The 22,986-nt window shown below is 37.0% G+C and overlaps 1 protein-coding gene across 1 annotated transcript in view; it reads left to right on the plus strand.

Annotated features, from left to right (window-relative positions):
* Nucleotides 1-454: 454 nt before the first annotated feature.
* Nucleotides 455-22,986, plus strand: part of SPRED1 (sprouty related EVH1 domain containing 1) — a 124,200-nt gene continuing 101,668 nt past the window's right edge. Inside the window, exon 1 of the mRNA XM_036281383.1 lies at nt 455-880. Coding sequence (XP_036137276.1) covers nt 849-880 — 32 coding nt within the window. The 5' untranslated portion in view covers nt 455-848. The remainder of the gene's footprint in view (nt 881-22,986) is intronic.

Raw genomic sequence — 22,986 nt, forward strand, 5'->3', positions numbered from 1 at the left:
TGGCCCGCGGAGCTGCTGCTGGGCACCGGCTGGCGGGGGACCTGCGGGCGCTCTCCTCGCTCTCAAGCTGCTCCTCGGGACCCTGCCCCCCGGGAGCGCCCGCTCTTCGCCCGCCGGGGTAGGGGCGATCGGCTCGCCTGCCTCCGCCTCACGCGCTCCCCGCCGCCCCCTCTTCCCCGGCTGGAGTCGTCCCGGCTGGAGCGTGTCTGGAGGAATCCGTCGCCGCGAGGCCCCTCGCCCGGTTCTGCTCGTGCCTGAGGACCGCCCCGCTCGCTGCCGGGGGCTGAGCGGGCAGCCGGCAGCGCGGCGGGAGATGGTGGGGTGGGCTCGGGCAGGACCGCGCCGCCGCCGTCCGGAGCCCGGGCTCGGCACCCCCCCGCCGGCCCCCACCGAGCGGAGCTCTGCTTCCTCCTCGCCGCATCCCTGAGGGAAGCGCCGCCTCTGCTCGGGGCTTCTCCGCCCGCCCGCCCGCTCCTTCCTGGCCGGACCCCGCGCACTCCACCCCAGTGGCGGGAGGAGCACCGCTCCGGGCAGCCCCTGCAGCCCCCCTTCCTTGTGTCCTTTCCGCGCACGGTCGCCGGCCTCCTCGGACCTCTCGGCTGGGCGCGGAGGCGAGGGAAGAGGCTGGGGTCGCCACGGCCGAGGTTGTTGCCGCCACCCCCCTGCGGGGGTGGCCGGGGTTCCCGGCTGGGGGGGCACCGTTCCGGGTGAGGCGTCCACCATGGTGAGGCCCCTGAGCCGCTGCCCCCGCGCCCCCCCGGCCGTCGCTGCCTCCTGCCCCTCGGTGCTGCTGCTGTTCCTCCTGCTGTTGCTCCTCCATCTCCAGATCGGATCACGGTGAGGGAAAGATGAGCGAGGAGACGGCGACTTCTGACAACGAGTAAGCGCCTCATTGATCTTGATTACTCCCCCCCCCCCTTCCTCCACTGCCCCCCAGACCCCTCGAAGACTTGGGTGCTGGAAAGCTTGCAGCCCTGGAGAGTTCGGTCCATCTCGTTCTGCAGACATTTGATTTCTCCAGTCATTTAATTTAATAGCAGCAACCCCCGCCCCCCGTTTAGTTGCCTTCTTCTGGGGAAGGGGGGTTTGAGGGTTGGAGTTGGATGGCAGTTTTACGTCCAGGAGATGGAGTAATGTGATGCGTGGATGGAGACAGGGTAGACATTACCCCTTTGCCTCGAAGACCCTTGGCCTGTCCGTTTTCACTTTAGCGTGCCAGTCAACATACCCTGAAGATCCATCCTGCTTCCTTTATAGCTATTTCACTTGGAAACTAATGTGTGGGAGCACCTCCTGCAGCAAACTGCTCTTGAATCTTAATTCGATGAGTCAGTGACTCTTAAATACCGATTATGCCTCCACCCCCTCCCCTCTTTTTTTAAACTTATGACCTGTAAGATTCTTGTAAAAAAAAAAAAAAAAGTGGGGCTAGGGGAACGTTTTTATAGTTTAATAGGATTAAGGGCGCCTGGAGTGTGGGAGATGTTGAACCATTATATTTTTACCTTTGCGAACATTGGACATGTCTTTATCAGGTGCATAGAATTTTGAATGCTAGTTTGCGTTCTTCGGCTATATTAAAACACACCATTTACGTTGGTTTAACAGTATTTACATTGCTGGACAGGTTGATGACTTCATTGATTAACTTCTAGAGCATCCGGTTAAAGTTTTTGTTTATGTGGGCAGTCCTTATGTTTTCTAAACGACATAGTTTGCTTTTTACATATCTTGCTTTAACGTAACAGCTGCTTGGAGAAGTAATGGTGCGATGACAGTGTTCTTTTGAGACGAGATTTTATTTCATGCACGATATTAGCATCTGTTTTCTTGCAATACAAATTTTGTTTATCTTTTGAGGGTTGGAAAGAGTTAAGTGAGTTAGGGCTAGTCCCAGGATGCATTCCTTTAAATAAAGTGCATTCCTCGAGTCAGACCTTTTTGAGAGAACTTTAAAGCCTAGGCCTGTTTAACATAAAATAGCTAGAGAAATGCCAAGCAGCGTTTCTCCTTCCTCTCCCTCCCCCCCTCACTCGCTCTTCTGATGAGCGGGTGTGGGAGAAGGTAGATTGCTGCAGTGTCAGTGCAGTCTAGAAGCAGAAGTGGCCGCCATGTTCTCTCTTTTTTTGTGAATCGCCCTCATTTGCATAGCACACTCTTCATTCATAAAAAAATAATTAAACATCCATCACCTTGGACATCTTGAAAGTATTTCCAAAGAAAAAATATCGAAGCTTGATTGTCTTCATGTAGATTTTTGAGTTCTGGAAGTAAGGAGAATTCGAAGTTATAGGTTAAATTAGAAAACAACGCACACACAAACAACTACCCCTGTTCTCAGAATGTTGACACAGTTATGTGGGAAATATCAGTTCGGGGAGGTGCTGGGATCACGTGATCGCCTCCATTCATAAAATACCTGGCTGTCCATTCACAGTGCAGTACACTGTCTCACTGCCTTCCGCAGATTAGACCTACTTTGAGAGAGATCAAAAAGTATGTATCTCAGATAATGCTTGGTTAGGAGAAAAACTGCTGAAAATTCTGAACAGAATGACGGTAATTTTTGTAAGTATCTTTTAAGAAAGTAGCTTGGATCAAAATGTCAAGTTCATTTTAGAGATAGGAAAGGACTAATTACCATATTTAAAGTGAAATACTGAATACCTCCTTGTTGGATGCAGCATTGAAAAGCAAATGAGGGAATGTGAATTGACACACGTGTAAAATATAGTTTCTAAATGGGCTCTTTTTGTAATACTTGCCATGGACAAATTCACACTGCAAGTTTTTGGTATGGTGATGTCAGTGGGTGATGTTGCTATTACACGAAAAATGAGTAAATATTCCCAGTGGTTTAATACCAGTGATGTTGATATTTGCAACACCAAATGACAATTTTTACTGGGAGGATTGCTCTTTTACTTTTATTTTTACTTTTAAATGTACTTAGTATGGAACAACTTGGATTAACCTCACTCACCCAGACTTGTACAATTATTTCCACAAATATATACTGCTTTATTAATAAGTTATCCCTAGGAGTTTTGTTATGCTAGTTTTTGTAGGACAAAATTTATGTTTTAGTACATAATATTTTGCTGTTAGATGTTAACTCTTTATGGAGTCAAACTCTTGGTGTTTCACTAAAATTTTTTTTTATATTAGAAAGTGATGTGTTCATCTGGTTATCAGTTTAACTAGGGCCAACATTGTGCATTGTCTAAGCCACAGTGAACTTGCTTAGAATGTAGCTTTTATTCTGGTAATTTATATATATCATCTTTACTATATAATGTAATGCTTTAAAATGGCATTTTATTATTTTTAATCCTATATATTATTGAAGATACAAGATATATATTATGGGAAACACCCATGAAGCCTTAGTATGCTTTAAAACTGCTCTGTAATGTGGACTTTATTTATAAAATCTCTATGTATATTTTTTACTTTTCTCATTTTTTTAAAAGTCACGATTAATAGGAATTTAATTACAGTAGAGACTGTTCTTAACACTTGAGTGTTCTTCACCTGATTTCAACCTTTAGAAAAAAAGTGAATTGCTTCTCTGCCTTCTGGCTAAGATCAAGTGTAAAATGAAAGAAAAAATGAAAATCACCAATATCTTGAGAAACCTTAACCTTTTCTAGCCATCGTGGTAAAATTCAGTAAGGCCTTTGAGGCCTCATTTTGAAATCCCCTATTACATGCTTTGTTATTTAAAATAAGAGTTCTGTGTAGAGAGATAGCTCTCAGAGGTATATATTTAATCAAGAATCAGTGAAGGATCTATTATGTATAAGACTTTGTCTTATGTAATACCAGACTTTGGAAAGGGTTGGTAAAATTCTGCTTTTCTTCAGCCTTTAGTAGGAACTGGAACTGAATAAAAAGTCCATTTTAAAAAAATAATTCCTCCCATGCAGGAGCTATAGTTTATTTTAGATAATGTACAAAATGGTCTTTGAAGTGAATAATTTATTTGCATTTCTACTACTAAGGTAATGTCTCAACATGTTATATATAAGCAGACCTTTCCTTTCTTTCCTATGATGTTCGTGAATCCTACTCATTTATTAGATTTTTTACTGTGTGCCAAGTACTGTGATAAATGCTTTACCTGTGTATTTTATTATATATTTTATTATATATATAATAAACATACATAAAAATATACATATATATTTCTTTCAACAGAATGGAACTGCATAGTAGGTACTGTTATAGCTTAATATTTTATATATATTTTTCTGTTTTATTTCTAGAATATAGTTTTAATGGCTATATTATATTCAGTACATAATATATATTAGTTTTAATCAGTTTTAAATATTTTTGGATATTTCTGAACAGTGCTGCATTTGATCCTAAGTTCTGTCTTCATCCAAATATATTATCTTTTCCTGAGATAGTCTAGGAATGGAGTTAAAAGAGATACAAGTTTTAAATTATTTTATTTTGTCTGCCAAATTGCTCTCTAGAAAAGAAAAACTCAGCGAATGAGGGTACTTGTACCTTAAAATGTCTGTCCATTTCTCTTAGAAAAAAATTTTGCCAATTTTTTTTTTTTTTTATCCTCACCTGAGGACATTTTTCCATTTTTTGTTCAGATAGAGTGAGAGGGAAAGAGAGAGAGAAACATCGACGTGAGAGCGACACATCGAGTGGTTGCCACCCACACGACCCGACCAGGGCTGGGGACAAACTGCAACTAAGGTACGTGCCCTTAGCGGGAACCGAACCCGGGTCTCTCCGGACCGCAGGCCGACACTCTAACCGCTGAGCCAAACCGGCCAGGGCGCCAATTTTTTTAAATCCTCACCAGAGGATATTTTTTATTGACTTTTAGAGAGAGAGAGAGGAAAGGGGGGAGGAGAGAGAGAGGAAGAGGGGGGAGAGAGAGAAAGAGAAAGGAAGGAAAAGAAAGAGAGAGAGAGAAACCTATGGGTTCTCTCCTGTTCACACCCCAGCTGATGATGAGCCAGCAACCTAGGTATGTACCCTGACAGGAAATCGAACCCACAGCCTTTTGGTGGGTTGATGCTCCAATCTACTGAGCCACCCGGCCAGGGTGATTTCTTTTTGCCAATTTTGAATGAGGAAATGAGATCGTGTGCCTATTTTAAAGGTGCTGATTAGTAAAATAAAATTGATATTAAAAATAAAACACCTCAGAGATTGTTTTTGGGCAACTGGACGAAACAAAATACTATATTGTAAATAGAATTACAGTGTATGTGATCATACAAAAGTCATGTGCAGATAATTTATTTAATTTTTACCAACCTTTATGCAGTAAGATATAGTACAAAGAACACTGGACTTGCAACTGGGAGATGCATTGCTGTCCTAACTGTAACTAATGTATTTTGTGATTCTGGGCAAAGTGACAGCTTCTGTGGGCCTCACTTTGCTCATTTGTAAATCAAGGTATTTGAACTAAACATTATTATGAGCCCTTCCTGTACCAAATCACCCTAAAGTAATACGATGGTAGACATATTGTAAGTCACTCGACTTGTAACATACATATTTATTAATTAATTTTATTATGTTGTTTTTGAAATATTTGAGCACATAAAAGACTTCTAATAGAGATCTCGTAGGATATGAAGTAAAAGCATGAATTTTCAATAATCAAGATAAAAAGTTTGGAAACAATTGGTATATTCAGAATCTTTTAAGATTTTCTTATTTTAGGCTTAATAGCCATATGTCTTTGATACTAGATATACATCACCAATGGAGAAATTTTTAGTGCTCCTTTTAAGCCGCCTTTTTTTTTTTTTTCATCCTCACCCGAGGACATCTTTCCATTTTTTGTACAGACAGAGTGGGAGGGAGAGAGAGGAAGAGAGAGAGAGGGAAACATCGATGTGAAAGGGACACATCGAGTGGCTGCCACCCGCACGACCAACCAGGGCCGGGGACAAACTGCAACCAAGGTACATGCCCTTAACGGGAACTGAACCCGGGTCTCTCCGGACCTCAGGCTGACGCTCTAACCGCTGAGCCAAACTGGCCAGGGCTTAAGCCTTTTTTTAAGGCTGTTAAGTTTAAACACCAAGTTGAGTATTTCTAAAAGGAATACTGTACTAAAAAGATACCAGCCCTCATGTTTTATTTGACCAAGAAGTACCAAAAAAGTAAGTCTTTTCATTTGGTTATTCATACAAATCACGTTAATCTAATATTAAGGGATAATTTAATTAGTTTAAGAAGTTAATGCAGATAATGAAATTTTTATTACATTTTTTAAAAGAAATATTGATTTGAGAAAGAGAAATAGAAAGAGAGAACATTAATTTGTTACTCCACTTATTGATAGATTCATTGGTTGCTCTTGTGTGTGCCCTGACTGGAGATTGAACTTGCAACCTTGGTTTATGGGGATGACACTGCTCTAACCAACTGGCCAATATTATTTTTTAATATTTAGATTTAGTTTTTTGTTTATGACAAATTTTGTGTTGGAACAGCATTTTATTTTGGAGCCCAGAACCATAGTCATTACAAACTTCTAACATGTTGATTTTTTTTATGGCACAAAATGGTTTTAAATGAAAACAAAATTTTACTGATGTATTTTTGTTTAAACATAGTTTATTACTTTTGTTAAAATATAGTTCATTAATAATGGATCTTAGACTAATGTGTTAAATTGCTTGAGACATTGAGTTCTTAGAATTCAGACTACTAATCTCTAACTGAACCTTGTTTCATTCATAATTGAAGGAAACATCAACAAACCATAACAGAATTAGAAGTACTTGTGATAGCAATTATATTAATTCCCTAGGGTTGCCATAATAAAGTGCCACAAACTAGATGGATTAAAACAACAGAAATTTATTGTCTCACATTTCTGGAGTTTAGAAGTTCAAAATCAAGGTGTTGGCAGGGTCATGGCTCCCTCTGAAATCATTAGGCAAATTCATCCTTGCCTCTTCCTAGCTAATGTGGTTTATGGCAACTTTGGCATTACTTGGCTTGCAGCTGCATAATTCCATACTTCACTTTCATCATCACATGGTGTTCTCTCTGCCTTCATATGGCCATTTTATAAGGACATCAGTCATATTGTATTAGGAGCCCACCCTACTCCAGAATGACTTCCTTTTAACATTCTGCAGTGACCCTATTTCCAAACAAGATCACATTCTGAGGTACTAGGGTTTTGGACTTCAACATTATTTACTTTTAGAAGAATATAATTGACCCATAACAGCAATAGAAATCAGATTTTTTTAACAGTACAATTGCTGTCCAGGGGTTAATAGGTATATTGAAATAGCACTTATTATAGTCACTAGTTTGAAATTATTATAGTTATTATTTTTTAAAATATATTTTTTATTGATTTTTAGAGAGGAAGGGAGTGGGGCAGGGAGAGAGAGAGAGAAACGTCAAAGTGAGAGAGAAGTCTCAATCGGTTGCCTCCCTTATGCACCTGGACAGGGGACCAGACCCACACTGAGGCATGTGCCTTACTGGGGAATCAACTGGTGACCTTTGGATGCACAGATCGACGGTCAACCAAATGAGCCATACCAGTCAGGGCTATTGACAGTTATTAAACTGTTGCTAGAGCTTATATTTTAATATGTTAATAAAGAAGTACATATATTTTGTATTACTATTTTAAAATTAAAAATATTTTGATAATTATGTCAATGTAATTGATATATTTTATAATCCTATGCATTTTGTTTTAAGCCTTTAATATTGTTCTGAGAAGGGGGCCATAGGCTTCATCAGACCGACAAAGAGGTCCATAGCACAAAAGGTTACTATTTCCTGCTGTAGCCCTGGCCTGTGTGGCTCAGTTGCTTGAGCTTCATTCCATGCACTGAAAGGTTGCCCTTTCCATTCCCTATTGATGCACATGCCTGGGTTGCAGGCTCGATCCCCAGGAGGGATGGGCAGGAGGCAGCTGGTTGATATTTCTCTCTCTCTCTCTCTTTCTCTTTCTGTCTCTAAAATCAGTGAAAACATTAAAAAAAAAATCTCCTGTAGAAGGCTGAACCCAAAGATATGGATATAAAATGGGAAGATAAAGAAACATGAAGGATAAGTTGAAAAAGTTCAACATACAGTTAATAGTTCCAAAAGAGATAAGGTAAGAGAGGAAATATTCAGAGATAATGGCTGAGAATTTTCAAGAAGTAGCAAATTAATCCAAATTCAGTGAACTAAACACAAAACAAAGCCTCACAGTCAAACTGGGATTATCTTGATATTGTAAGAACAGACCAACCTAAGAAAATCCATGTAGTTTATCACATTTGAAAGTTAAAGGAAGGAAATGATACAGTCTTAAAAAGTGCCAGAAAGGCAATATTGTCATTCCATCTCTGCCCATAATGTGGAAGTAAATACTCATAAATATAGCTTTGTATTATTTCTGCTCCCTAGACTTATAGACTTAATTTTTCTGATTTAAAATCAGAGTGTTGAATTTGATCAACTTGAGGATTTCTTTTAGTTCAAGAATTCTAGAATCTTAAGTGATTTTCTTTGTATTTCTGAGCCACATTTAGTAAAACATTCCTGTTACTCATAAATATAGAATTGACTGGTGAAGATTTCCCTGTATCTGAAATTTTTGAATTATCTTGGAAGATACTTCTACATTTAGAGTGCGAAGAACAATTTTTAGTAAATTCAACAGTGATTGTCAGTAACATTAATCTGATCGGTTTTTGAATTTTATTTCTACATTTTTAATCTGTGTAATGGATTACAATTTAGAGAAAGGCCATTTTGACTTGGAATATAGAAGTTAATTGTTTTGTTGGTAGTCTTTAATGATAATATTGCATATGGTTAAACACATCTCATTTGTTTATTCACATGTTTAGAAATTACTCTCACAGATACATGGTATTTGGTAATTTGTTAATTCTGTATTGGTGTCTTGTGATAGGATTACTAGAAATTTAGGTGAAATTTAGTGAATTATGACTTTTCTGATGTCACTTTTTTACCACATTAGAATGTTTTAATAATTTTGGCATAAAGTCACCAAACATTTTATTTTTTTATTGTTTTATTATTAATTACATTGATATTTTGAGATTGGAATTAGGTGTTAATTCTGGGTTTGCCCCATTAATAATATGTGAAAGCATTTCAGAATCTTGGTTGCTGAGTTATTTATATAGATTCGTTAACAGTTTTTTAGGACAAATATCATTAGTAACTTTTCTTTAAGAATGTCAGTTCAGTGACATTTGAGTGCCTAGTAGGCACTTGACTTTTCCTTAGCCTTAGAGATACAAAGATAAGTAAAACCTGATAACTGTTTTCACTATCCAACAAGGGAACTAGATCCCTTTGAAATGTGATGAGTGCTCTGCTTATGAAGTTATTCAAGGCTGTAGGAGAAAGTGATTCTATCTGGGGGTGGATGGCAGGGTGGGAGTTACGTGTGAAGGAAGTTTTCAGAAAAGAGGTGGCATTTTAGGAGTTAGCTAGAGATGAGGTGGAAAGGTGAAAGGTATTCCAAGAAAGGGGTGGAGGTGAAGACAAAAGCAAGCACAGGAGGTTTGAAGAAAAGTAATCGCTTTTTGGAAAAACATGTTTGGAGGAGTGGTGGGAGGTAAAAAAGTGTTGGTGTCTACGTTTGTGCTTAACAGTGTGGCGGCAATCCTAGGATACAGGTGGTAGTCCTGCAGCCTGAGGTTCACAAGATAGATGTGACAGAAGCTCCTGCAGACTTTCAAAACTTCTTTTGGAAAATTTGAGAAAATTTATTTAACTGTTCAGTATGTTAATAACATTTGAACAGGAGTCCCATAAGTTTTTCAGATAAACCACTAAGCATTCAAAGAAAATTTGTTTGGGCTACCCTTCCTCTTCACCACAACTCTTAGGTCAGTAAGGCTAATCGTGAAAAGTCTTTATCATGTAGGCAGTGGAAACCATTATTTTAAGTGGGGAAGTGATGTCAGATTTGTGTATAAAGCTGAATATTGGGGCTCCTTTGTACAGGTGATTAGAGGGAAAAGAAAATGAACTCTGAGGAGGAAGATGTAATAATGATCAAGGTAAAGAACAGCTGGACATAGTTCATTTGGAATTGTTGAGGATGAACTTGTAAGGCAGTTCAGATTTCCAGTAAGTACGATATGTGACTGGATGTGAAGAAAGTAGGAAGAGTGTGGGATGACTTCAACATTTTAAATTTGAGCTGCTGTGATGCTTTTAAATGAAGTGGGAAGAGGAAGAGAAGATTTTTAAGGGGAAGAGAACTCAATTTTGATATTTGTGGGTGCCTGCTCTAGGTATCAAGGTAGAAAATGTCCCGTAAAGTGTTTTAATTATAGGTTTGGTGCCCGAAGAAGGTTAAGAGGGCAGAGTTAGAGGTGACATATTCGGCATATGTAATAGTTGAAGATAGTGGAAAGTGATCAAAGGATAATATTAAATAGAAATGGAAAGTTAAATAGTTAGAAATAGCAGTGGTTTTTTTTTTTTTTCTTTCCTTTATTGATTTTAGAGAGGGAGGAAGGGAGAGGGAGAGAGAGATAGAAACTTTGGTTGGCCACCTCCTGCATGCCCCCCACTGAGGATTTGATTCACAACCTGGGCATGTGCCCTGACTAGGAATCGAACGGGTGACCTGTTGGTGCATGGGTTGATGCTCAACCACTGAGCCACATCAGCCAGGCGAAATAGCAGTGTTTTTAAGGGAGAGTAAGAAGAGACACCAAAAGACAAAAGTCTTGAGAGGTAGGAGAATACAGAGAGAACGTGTTAAAGACAAAATGGGAAGTGATGAAATGGAGACAGCAAAGAGTAAGATTATACTCATTTAGGGGAAGCTGGGAGTTGAGATTATTTGTTGAATGAGGTGATGTCAGTTCTGGAAAGGAAGAAAAAAGATTTAAGGAAAGATGGGTAATTGATAGATCAAGGCCTAGGAAAGAGGAGTCTATCAAACTGTTTTACTACTTATGAGACATGGTGCTAGATTTTAATCCTTCCAAGGACCATGTGAGCTAAGTATTATCCATAGTTTAGACAGAGATAACTGAGGTTGACTAACTTGCCCACAGCCACACGAGGGAGTAGTGGTAGAAATGAGATTCAGATTGCACAGTGTGGTATTTATACTGTACCTCAAACACTTATTGGCCAGACTGGATTTTAAACAAAAAATTAAGCTTAAAGTGATAGGTAGACACATAAAATTGACAGCTGTTTTGAGGGACTGAAGTTTTTATAAAGTTAGAGGACACATAGAGTGGAAGTGGGAAAAATTGAAAGATAGATTTTGATCAGAGAACACAGGCTTCAGAGTGTGGACATATGAGGGAAGTAAAAACAGGTTGTTGGGGTAGAGGAGCCAGGATCTGCTAGGATATTTTAAAAGGTCAACAATGTGGCTGTTGAAGTTGCTGGGTTGGTATTAGGAGTTGAGGTGGAGAGGAATCCTGAGCCAACGCCAATGTATTTAATGTGCGTGTGGGATGAGCAGCTTAGAGTAGGAGTATGAATGCTGACATATGCCTCTACAATTTAAAGAGACAGGAATAAGGATTTTGGAACTGGAGGTTGAAGAAGAGAGCCAGGGAGGAGGATAGGAAAAGGTAAGGGCTTACCTGGGAGGAATTGAGAATATTGGGAATGAGAAGATCTCATGTAATAATGGCCCTATCAGAAATGAGAGATGTTGGGAATTAGAAAGTAGAAGGGAAGATAGACCCATGAATAAATTATCCAAATTTGGATTTTATGAAGAACTTTAAGGTTTCTGAAAGACTAACCCAGATGTTGACTCTATCCAAATAAATTGTACTGTCTTTGACAGAAGGTTTTCTCTTCTTCGGGCACTCCATTCTTAATGGTTAGAAGGGTCTTTTCAAAACAAAATTCACTAATTAAATTTCTACGGCTTGGTATTCACAATTAACATGATCCTGTGGTTACTGCTGACTGTTGCATTAAGACTTTGGCAAATCATGTAACCTGTCTTTGTGCTTGATTCTCCACCCATAAAACCAGGGTAATGTGTCAGTACTTCATAGAGATGTTAAGATAAATGGAACTTCCCTTCCCTTGATAACATATTTTGATTAGAGATAAGAGAACTTCGAATTCTTGAAAAGAAAGGTTCATGAAATAATCATTTCTTACTTTCAGGTAGCCTGAAGGTAGGGTTACTTTTTTTTTTCTTTTTAATTTTATTTATTGATTTGAGAGAGAGAATTTTTTGTTCCACCTATTTATGCATTCAGTGGTTGCTTCTTGTATGTGCCCTGACTGGAGATTGAACCCACAACCTTTGTGTATCAGGCGACACTCTAACCAACTGAGCTCCTTGGCCATTGCTGGTAGGGTTACTTTTTAAAAAGGATTTGACCTGCTGGAAAATTTGTATTTCAGTTTAAATGTTAAAAAGCAAGTTTTCAGAAAAAAAAGTAAAACCTAATAATTCCAACAAGCAGAAAACAATATAAATCTATATTTTAAACATTTTCTTTCATGTTCTGAGCAAAGATTGAGTGAAGAAGATGTAATATACAAGTGTGAAGCAAAGAACTAGCTCTAGCCAGTCTTTTTGTTTGTTTGGTATTTAATACAGGTATTTAGTTACAAACGGGGTATATTTCTAGAGCTTGTTAATGAAAGCAATTTTAATATCTGAGCACATTTTGGAAGTATAAACAGATTTGATGTCTCTTCATCATTTTCAATGGAAAAAGTCATCTTTTGAATGCTGGAACTTTCAAATATTGTATGGAGAGCAAAAATCTTTCATGGGAGAGAAGGGGAAAGGAGGATTTTTTTCAGCTTATTAAAAATTTAGATACTTAATGTTTTGCAACTGTAATCAAACTAGGATTCCTATTAATAGGCAAGATCTGCTAGTTTGTTCATTGCTCTTGATTTAATCTGTTAACTTTAATTTGGACAGCTAAAAGGTCTGTAAGCTTATGTTTTAGTTAATTTTATAGTCATCAACAACTAAAGCAAAAACTTGTTTATATTTTAATTTAGGCTGGTGTTTAGCCTCATATTCTAAAACTGTATAATTTGTTAATTCAAAAATAACTGCCTTAGATACATAATTATTGAAACTTGGGTTAGGAATGAATTTGAAGTTAACTCTCAATCAAAATCTTAAATGAACATAAATCAGGAAATTAAAATATATGATGATTAACAATTATATATACTTTTTCTTGAGAGTTATTTGAGCCAAAAAACAAACTTAATTAACTTAGTAAAAATTAACATATAACAAATAACTTTAATAAATATATCAAATTAAGATATTCTTGAACTCTATTATGATCATTTTTAAAAGGAAAGGGAGAGATAGGAGATGAATGTATGAGCAAAACAAGCTAGTCTTTAACCTCCTTCATTTTCTTTAGCAATTTTTCCTAGTCTTGATTTGTCAAGAGAGCAAACTTAGTTTCTAAGTGAGCCAAAAAGAAAAAAGAATGTATCTGTTTTATATAGACTATTGCAGATGAGTCTGAACTTTTATAATGTGTACTAAGCCTCAGCATATCTCAGATAAAACACTAGTTTGACTTATAATTTACTGGCTAACTTCTAGTTGTGTCATTTGTGTATTGACCCTGTGTCAAATAGATTTTGTTAGGTAGTGGAAGGAAAACTGAAACTGAGATAAATCCTTTTGACTGCTATGGTCTGAATGTCTGTGCTCCCAGCCTTACCCCAAATTCGTATGTTGTAATCCTAACCCCCAAAGATGATGATATTAGTTACTAGGGGCTTTGGGAGGTGTTTAAATCATGAGGGTAGAGCCCTCTTGAATGGGATTAGTGTCGTCTTAGGGGAAAAAAAAAGAGGCTCCAGATAGATGCCTAGCCCTTTTACCCCGTGAGGGACACAGTGAGAAGGCCTTGGCTGTGAACCAGGAAGAAGGCCCTAATCTGACCATGCTGGTGTCTTGATCTTGGACTTCCAGCCTCCAGAACTGTAAGAGATACATGTCTGTTGTTAATAAGCTACCCATCAGTGGTATTTTGTTATAGCAGCCTGAATGGACCAAGACACTGGCTTTTTGTTGTTGTTGTTGGTTTGTTTTGGGGAAAACAAAGAACAATAAGTACATATTTTACTTATTTTCGTAGGTTACATATAAATATTTATTACTCATTTTTTACCTGATATACTTAATGAATAATTCCTGTGCTCTACATAGTTTTTTAGTAATCATTATTTTATTGCCTATAATATTTCATCAAGTTGTACCATAAGTTCACATAGCTATTGTCTTAGTGAACACTTTAGATTTTCAGCTCTTTGCTGTTATAAATAACATTGCAGTGAGCATCATTTTGCATATAATTGTTTTCTTTGTTCAATTAATTTCTTAGAATGAATTTACAGAATTGAGATAACTATGTACAAGAGTATAAGTGGTTGTTTGTTTTTTATTCTTGATATAAATTGCTGCTTCCAAAAATTCACATTTTTTTCTATTGTGGATTATTTATAAAATAAATTTGTTTTCATATTTCTTACATTCTACTTTTGTTCTTTAGTAACTTGCATTTTTTTTATATAGCTTCCAGTCCATAATTAAATGATAGCTAATTTTTGAGTACTTACCAGCATTGTCTTGATAATCATTTTGTGGAGTTAGTCTTCATAACAATCATTTTAAATATAGCGGTGGGCAGAAGTAGGTTTACAGTTGTGAGCATTTGAAACAGTTTATTGTATGTATTATTCATTAACTATTTAAAAACTTTTTTCTTTATTGATTTTAGAGAGAAAGGAAGGGAGAGGGAGATAGAAGCATCGATGAGAGAGAACATAAATTGGCCACCTCCTGCATGCCCCCCACTGGGCATTGGACCCACTACCTGGGCATGTACCCTGACTAGGAATCAAACCGGTGACCTCTTGGTGCATGGGTCGATGCTCAACCACTGAGCCACACCAGTCGGGTTTATTTATTAATGCATTATTATTATTTTCCAACTTTTGCCCACCCCTGTATAATTATTGTTATTTCCCTCAGTTACAGTGATGAGGAAACTGAGGCTTAGCAAAGTTAAATAATTGGTAAATATTATATAACTGGTGAAGGCTCAGCTATTATCTCATACATACACAAAACCTTTCATAAAACAACTTACTGTGTGATGACAGGTTGACTTTTGTACTCCCATTCAGTTCTCTATAAAAACATAATGCTGGTCAGGACCCTTGCAGTTAAAAATCTTGTTCTAAACTACAGCGCAGTATATGGGATGTTGTCTTCTAAGGATGTACCTCCTTATTAATACAGAAGATTCCATTTGTGTTCAGCTATTATTTCATAAAATAAAATACTCAAGGTTATAGGATCCTCAGGAGAGTGTATTTCAAGGTTGAGTTGTGAGATGTTACAGGGAATTCAGATTTGAGTTGCTGTAGATAGAGTACAGAGAAGTTTCGTATCATTGCTTTGCAGGTTTCTTCACTAAAGTGCCCCAAAAGTTCAGGGAATGTATCCCAAAAGCAGCCTTTCAAAAGTATAGAATTATTTTGAAATGTAGTAAACTGTCTCAAAAATTAATGTGAATATTGCATTCTAATCAGTAATATAGGTGTGTTTCCAGTTTGAAATGTTTTAAATTATTTTTGTTAGGAAAAATTAGAAAGCTCTTTTACTACAAAATCTTTGTGCATTTATATCCTATGGTATTATCTGTTCGTAGCCATGTGGCACATTCCTGGAAGTGTACTCTCTTGAGAGAGGCAGCATTTGGGGTACATCCAAGGTGTGTGCTCCTGAGACCAGGGCATGACTGTGCACTATAATTATAGTGGCTGCCATTTTCAGACAAAAAGTAGGAACATATGGATTCAGGAAAGATTAATGTAAACTTTTTGAAGTATAAAACCAACATAATCACACTGGAGGAAATTTGGAAGACTACAGAAAATATTTAAAGAATACATTCTCTTTCGTGCACTTTCTATATTAAAAGTATTATAAAGGCAAAAATATAGGAGGGATCTTGAATTTAAAACTTGTTCTTTCTATAAAAACTTCAGGTAGATCATACACTATATATAGACAGTGAATTACCTGTGTTGAAACAAATACAGTTAGGCTAATTGGCATTCTAAGAAATCTGCAATGTTGTGTAGAAAAGAAAAGGAAACTGGTTCTCATCTCAGTTTTGCCATTTAAGTATCTGACTTAGAGCAGATCTTTTCCTATGTGAGTATCTCTGTTAATGAAGACAGTAATCTTTCCATTTATAAGTTACTTGTGCATGAAAATTTGTATATAAGTGGATTTATTTATAGAGTTTTGATTTACTTATTGGGAGAATGTGAGTTTTTCAGAGGATTGGAATAAAAACGGCAGACAGATAAAGGAAAGGTTTTAGCAAAGCCTTAGGGAGAGCAGGAAAGCTGAGGAAAATGAACCTAGGCCTTAGATTTGAAATGTCTAGGCTTGTTTGGGGAGATAAATGAGATCTGTATAAGGAGTATTAACTAAATTAAAAGATTATGTAACCTACATATTGGGAAGTTATGTAAAATACCTACTTAGGTTATATAACCTACAAATGAGGAAGTTTTGAAAAATATCTACCTAGTAAAAATCAGTCTGAAAATTTGGGTGGTATATCAAATGAACTGGAAAATTCCCTTTTAAAATATTGGTTGTAATAAAACAATACTTTCACAAGGATGTTGAAATCATGTAGGGAGCTGGGAGAGACTCAACATTTTTAAGTGATCAGTGGATGGAAAATGAGAATTCATTAAACAAGATATCCTGTCCATTATTTGGTAATGCTTTCATTATTGCTTTATTAATAAAAGTAGTTATAAGAGTGTTCATAGGCTCATATGTTGAAACAGTATTTGGTACACAATAAGCACTAAATGTTTGGCAAAATGTATTCAGATATGGCCTCAGTCTCACTTTAAAAAAATTTTTTCTTTATTGATATATTTTAGAGACACAGAGGAAGGGAGGGTGAGAGAGAGATGGAAACATTGATGAGAGAGAACATTGATTGGCCACCTTCTGCATGCCCCCCACTGGGGATCAGGTGCACAACCTGGACATGTGCTCTGACCGGAAATCGAACTGGTGACCTCTTAGTGCATGGGTCGATGCTTAACCACTGAGCAACACTGGCCGGGCTGGCCTCAGTCTCTTAACCTTCTTTTCTGTTTTTTTAAAAAAAATTGCTGTTTAGAGCGAGAGAGAAGAAGGGAGTAGAGAGAGAAACATGGCTTTGTTGTTCCACTTATTTGTGAATTCATTGGTTGATTCTTGTATGTGCCCTGACTAGGGACTGTACCTGCAACCTTGGCATATCCGGACAAAGCTCTAACCAGCTGAGCTATCTGGCCAGGGCTCTTAACCTAATTTTCTTTCTAAGTTTTTAAGTTTGTTCCTTGTTGCAATAATCTTATTGTCTTAGCTGGTGAAGGATTCCAGCCTGCTTCAGTACATTTCCAGCCTTTGAAATCATCAAACTATAAAGGAACTGTAGAAAAAGGAAAAATATTTTTATTACCAGCTTTTAATTCATTTTCTCACATTCTTTCAAAATGTTTCTATTATTCTACGGAAAGATACTTCTTTTTTCCTGTTAAAATTTTTCTTATTTTTGTTGGTACCATTTGGGCCTTATTGTAATCCTTTGACAATCTAAAGCAGTACTTCCATTAGAACTTTCTGTGATGATGGGCCCTGGCTGATGTGGCTCAGTGGTTGGAACGCCCCCCCCCCCACACACACACACACACTGAAGGGTCTCGAGTTTGGTTCCTGGTCAGGGGTACATATCTAGGTTGCAGGTTCAGTCCCCAGGCCCAGTCAGGGGCGTGCAGGAGGTGGATGTGTCACTCTCTCCTCCCCTCCCCCCACTCTGTCTAAAAATCAATGGAAAATATCCTCAGATGGGGGAATTAACAACAACAACAAAAAACTTTCTGTGATGATAGAGGTGTTCTGTTTGTGTTATCCAATATGGTAACTAATATGTGGCTGTTTGGCTAATGAGTACTTGAAATGTAGCTTGAGAGACTGAAGAATTAAATGTTTAATTTTATTTAATTTAAACAGCCACATGCAGCTAGTGATTTCTCTTTAGATAGCATAGATCTGGAGTGTTTCTAACTCTTGAATTCCAGCAAATTTTTAAAAATAATGACATGTTTTCTATTCAGTCTTAGCCAGTTTTTTAAAAGTTCAAAATTTTAAAATAGGGAGTTAGCTTGAGGTAGGGCAGCTTTTTCCAAAGTGTGGAACTTGCACTGGTATGTAAGATAATTTTTGTTTTATCACAGACATGGCATTAACTTTTTGTATTTTAATTAAATTTTTTATTTTCGTGTGTATATATGTGTTTGTGATAGTTTTGGTTTCTAAATTGACTGTAGTGATTAAAACCTTTCCTTTTAGCCCGGCCAGCATGGCTCAATGGTTGAGCGTCGAACCTTGTACCAAGAGGTTGCCGGTTTGATTCCTGGTCAGGTTACATGCCCAGGTTGTAGGCCTGATCTCCATTGAGGAGCATGCAGGAGGCAGCCAATTGATGTTCTCTCTAATCGATGTTTCTCTCTCTCCCTCTGCCTCTCTCTCTAAAAATCAATAAAGAAAAAAACCTTTCCTTTTAGGAACAATATTTTTGGATAATATACATGGTACACATATATGGCAGAATATTGATGGAGGTAGTAAATGTCAAAACAAAAACACAGTTGTGACATACCTATCTAGTTAGTGGAAGGAGAGTTGGATTGGTAAGGAATCAGGAGCCCTGCTGTACCACTGGTTTGTGCTGAGGCAGTTTCTGTCATTTGAAGGAAAAGTTTCTGCTTTGGCAAAAAGGGAAGAGAGGTTGGTTTAGAGTGAGAAGCAGTTTTAAATTTTAAGATGTGTTTTATTCTGTAATAACTTCTGATAGATCATAACATTTTGGATGCTAGCTAAAAAGCATTAAGCATTTTGCTGTATGTCAAACATGAATTATCTTACTTAATCCTTCATTCCCCAAGAGATTATACTTAACCCTCAATTCTTTTTTTAAAAACCTCCGGTGCACCAGTTATAAAATAAGTCACAGAATGTAAGGCACAGCATAGAAATATATATATATGAGTCAATAATACTGTATTAATTATGTATGGTGGCAGAATTATTGTGATCACACTGTAAGTATATAAATGTTGAATCAGTATGTTGTACACCTAAAACTAATATAATATTGTGTGTCAACTATAATTAAATCAAATAAAATTTAAAAAATCCTCTGGTGCACAGAATTGGATTAATCTTTATCTTGGTTCATATTGTCATCATTGGTCTATGTATGGACCTCTTAAATTTATTTTAATATTTTATTTATTTGACAAATATCCAGTCACAGTACAGTCCAAGAATCAGGACCTTAATGATAACTAACATCGACCTAATGTGTGTCTCTCACATTCCCTGGATTTCTCAGAGGTTACTCTAACCTTAGTTGTGTGTTTACCATTTCCTTTCTATTTAAAAAAAAAGGGTTTGATTACATACATGTATGACTAAACAGTGTCTCAGTATTTAAATATATTTGAATTCTGTAAAAGAGGGATGTATGTTTACTTATATGTCAATTCCTGGAACTTGATTTTTTCTTAGTACATTACTAAGATGTATCCATTTGTGTGTGTGTTTGTACTTTTTTATCCATTTGCACTGCCATGTACTATTCCATCGTGTGAAGTTACTACTCTCGTCTAAGGGTATTTTATTGTTTCTAGGTATTTGCCATTGTGAACATTATTACTGTGAACATTTTTGTAATATGCTTCTGATACATATGTGTTAAATGTTCTCTTGAGTATATATTTAGGAGTAAAAGAGTTAGATTTCAAGATAAATTGTGAATTTTCAAGTTTACAAAATAATGCCAAATTGTGTCCCAACATAGTTCCAGTTTGTACTCCTACTTGCAATGTAAGCGAATGGGTATAAAATTGTACTTTATGGTGGTCTTGATTTGCATTTTCTATAGCAGATAATGCTTTTTCCCAAAAATTTTTGAGTGTTTACTATGTGCCAGACAGTGCTAAATACTTTACATTAATTAATAAATTATTTTAATGCTACAACAACCTTTTGGGTAGATATTGTTACATTCATCTATAGATAGAGAAATTGAGGCTTTATAAGGTTAAAGTAGTAAATGACAGAGTTAGGATTCATATTTGGTCAGGTTAGACTGCAGAGTCCAGCCTCCTAACTAATATATTTATGTTTGAATGTGCATTCATATTCTCTTTCCCTCTGCCCTACCAATCTCTTGGCCTTTATGTGCTTGTAATGGTGAGTGTTGGTTATTTTCTTCTTATATTATTGTGTATTAAGGTTGTCCATTGGGTAGTCTTTCTTTAAAAAAACACTTTTTTGTCCGGCCAGCATGGCTCAGTGGTTGAGCGTTGACCCATGCACCAAGAAGTTGTCGGTTCGATTCCTGGTCAGAGCACATGCCCAGGTTGTGGGCCAAAATCTCTAGGGGGGGGGGGGGGGCATGCCGGAGGCAGCCAATCAATGTTCTCTCTCATCGATGTTTCTTTCTCTCTCTCTCTCCCTTCCTCTCTTTCGAAAATCAATAAAGAAAAAAAATTGAAAGAGAAAACAATCTCTTTCAAAATCTGTTTCCTCATTGCTAGAATGAGTAAGATGGTTCACGATTTCTAGCAATTTTGGCTCTAATATTTTTTAATTTGACCTATTCTATACAGTTCATTATTTTCAGAATAATCTGTTATTTGAATCTCTCTTTTTTAAGTATTAAAATGTGAAACAATGTAGTATGCTTTATTTCTTTGTATAGTTCTATTTAAATTTTATTATTTTGAATAGAATATTGTAAATGTCTCAAGTGGTTAAAAAATTCTGGAGTGGATTTTTATGTATACTGATCTCCACATAAGCTTTTGTACATACATCATGAACCAAATGAAATTTTTTTCTTTAACATTTCTAGGTAGTCCTTAGTTCTTTATTAGGCCATTCATCTTTGTTTATCAACTGCTAGATGCTCAAGAAATGTTTTTTGTTTTACTTTTTAGGTACTGATTTTAAGATAAAATATTACTTTAAAATTATAATTCTAGTGCAGATGAGAATTTATTTGCTTAATAATTGCAGAATGACAAAGTGCTAGACCCAGTAATGGACACCTAATAATCTATATGTCTTTCCAAAGTATAAGATTATCTAAACTCAGATATTAAAGTGTTTAGGTTCTCTAAAAATAGTGTCTAGACTTTTTCCATAAGCAAAAGTCTTGTGATTCATATCCATTATGTGTATGTTGCTGCATAGTTTAGTGGTAATTATATGTTTCAGTGCGTTGGACACAAAAGGATCAATCACATATGTGTTGGAATGGTTGGCTGATAAAAGCAGTTAAACAGATGGAGATCAGAATGTTGCAGCATTTCTTTTATTAATCAAATTTAGTCCATTTTCTGGATCCTGCATTGCACTTAGGTTTGATAGTCATTAACGTTTATGCTGAATGAAATAGCTACAACAAACATTTATTGAACATTTATTATATGGCAGAGAAAAGATTGGAGCTAACATTTTTTTTCTTTTGGTTAATCCTCAGGAATATTTTTTCCATTGATTTTTTTAAATTATTATTATTTTTTAGAGAGAGTGGAAAAGAGAGGAGAGAGGGGAAAAGAAAGAGAGAAGCATTGGTGTGATAGAGACACATTGATTGATTGCCTCCTGTGTACTCTCCTGCCCTGGATGGAAACTGCAATCCAGGTAGTGCCCTTGACGGAATCAAACCAGTGACCCTTCCGTGCACTGGTTGACAATGCTCTAACCACTGACCCACACCAGACAGGGCGGAACTAACATTTTTGATGTTTACTGTGTTCCAGGAGTTAAGAGGTTAGGCTTTGGGGATGTAGATGAATAAAATCTGCATCTTTGCACTGGCTGGTTTGGCTTAATGGTGAGAGTGTCGGCTTGCCAACTGCAGGATCGCATGTTCGATTCCCAGTCAAGGGCACATACCTGGGTTGCAGGTTTGTTCCCCAGTCCCATGCACTGGGGGTTGTGTGGGAGGCAGCCAGTCAATGTGTCTCTCTCACATTGATGTTTCTATGTATGTTTCTCTCTCTCTCTCCCCCCTTCCCCTCTCTCCCTTCCTCCCTCTCTCCCTTCCTCCCTCTCTCCCTTCCGCTCTATTATCTAACAACCAATGGGAAAATATCCTCAGGTGAGGAGGATTAATTTAAAAAAAGAAAAAGAAAAAGAAGTCTGCATCTTTGCCCTCAAAGAGTTCTCAGTCTGATATTAAAACCAAATGATAGGCTCTTTGGTAATAAAGGACTTGGAAACATTGATTTCCTGCTAGGGGAAAATATAGTTTTCTTAGAACAGAAGAAAAACTATTGAAAGTAAAAATTACTACATTTTGAAGAGGCGGGATTGCGAGTTGTTTAACTTTACTTATAGTTCAGTAGTCTTGTGATCTGACAAAGTAGATAACAGTCTTAACTGTCTTTGATTTACTTTGAAGTTTGTATGGCAGGATAGATTATATAAGAAAGGTAAAAGGTTTAGTGTCAGCCACTTAGAGCTAAGGATCAGGTGAATATTGTGAACCTAGTCTTTTTTACAACTTTAGCCTTTATGTAGTGTAAATAAAATTTTATATATGAATGATATTTTATTTAATCTCATTTTAAAGTATTTTTTCACTAAGCAAGGGCTTTGAAATATGCCATTTGTAGCTAATTAGCCCAGTTGGGTGTCATTCTAAGTCACATAAATGGTCGAAACAGCCTAGATTTCTGATTGGAAGACTTAAGGGGTATTTTAGGCGAGGACATGTTGTGGTTCCAAATTCCACAAATAAATTACCATAAACTTACTGAACTAGAATTTTTCTCCCTTTCCGCTCAATTCTTTGGGCAAAAACTTGGAGATTTATATGGGTGAGAGGTCAAGGTAGAAGCAGT

Source organism: Molossus molossus, unplaced genomic scaffold (assembly GCF_014108415.1).
Source record: "Molossus molossus isolate mMolMol1 unplaced genomic scaffold, mMolMol1.p scaffold_m16_p_1, whole genome shotgun sequence".
In the NCBI taxonomy this organism is placed as follows: domain Eukaryota; kingdom Metazoa; phylum Chordata; class Mammalia; order Chiroptera; family Molossidae; genus Molossus; species Molossus molossus.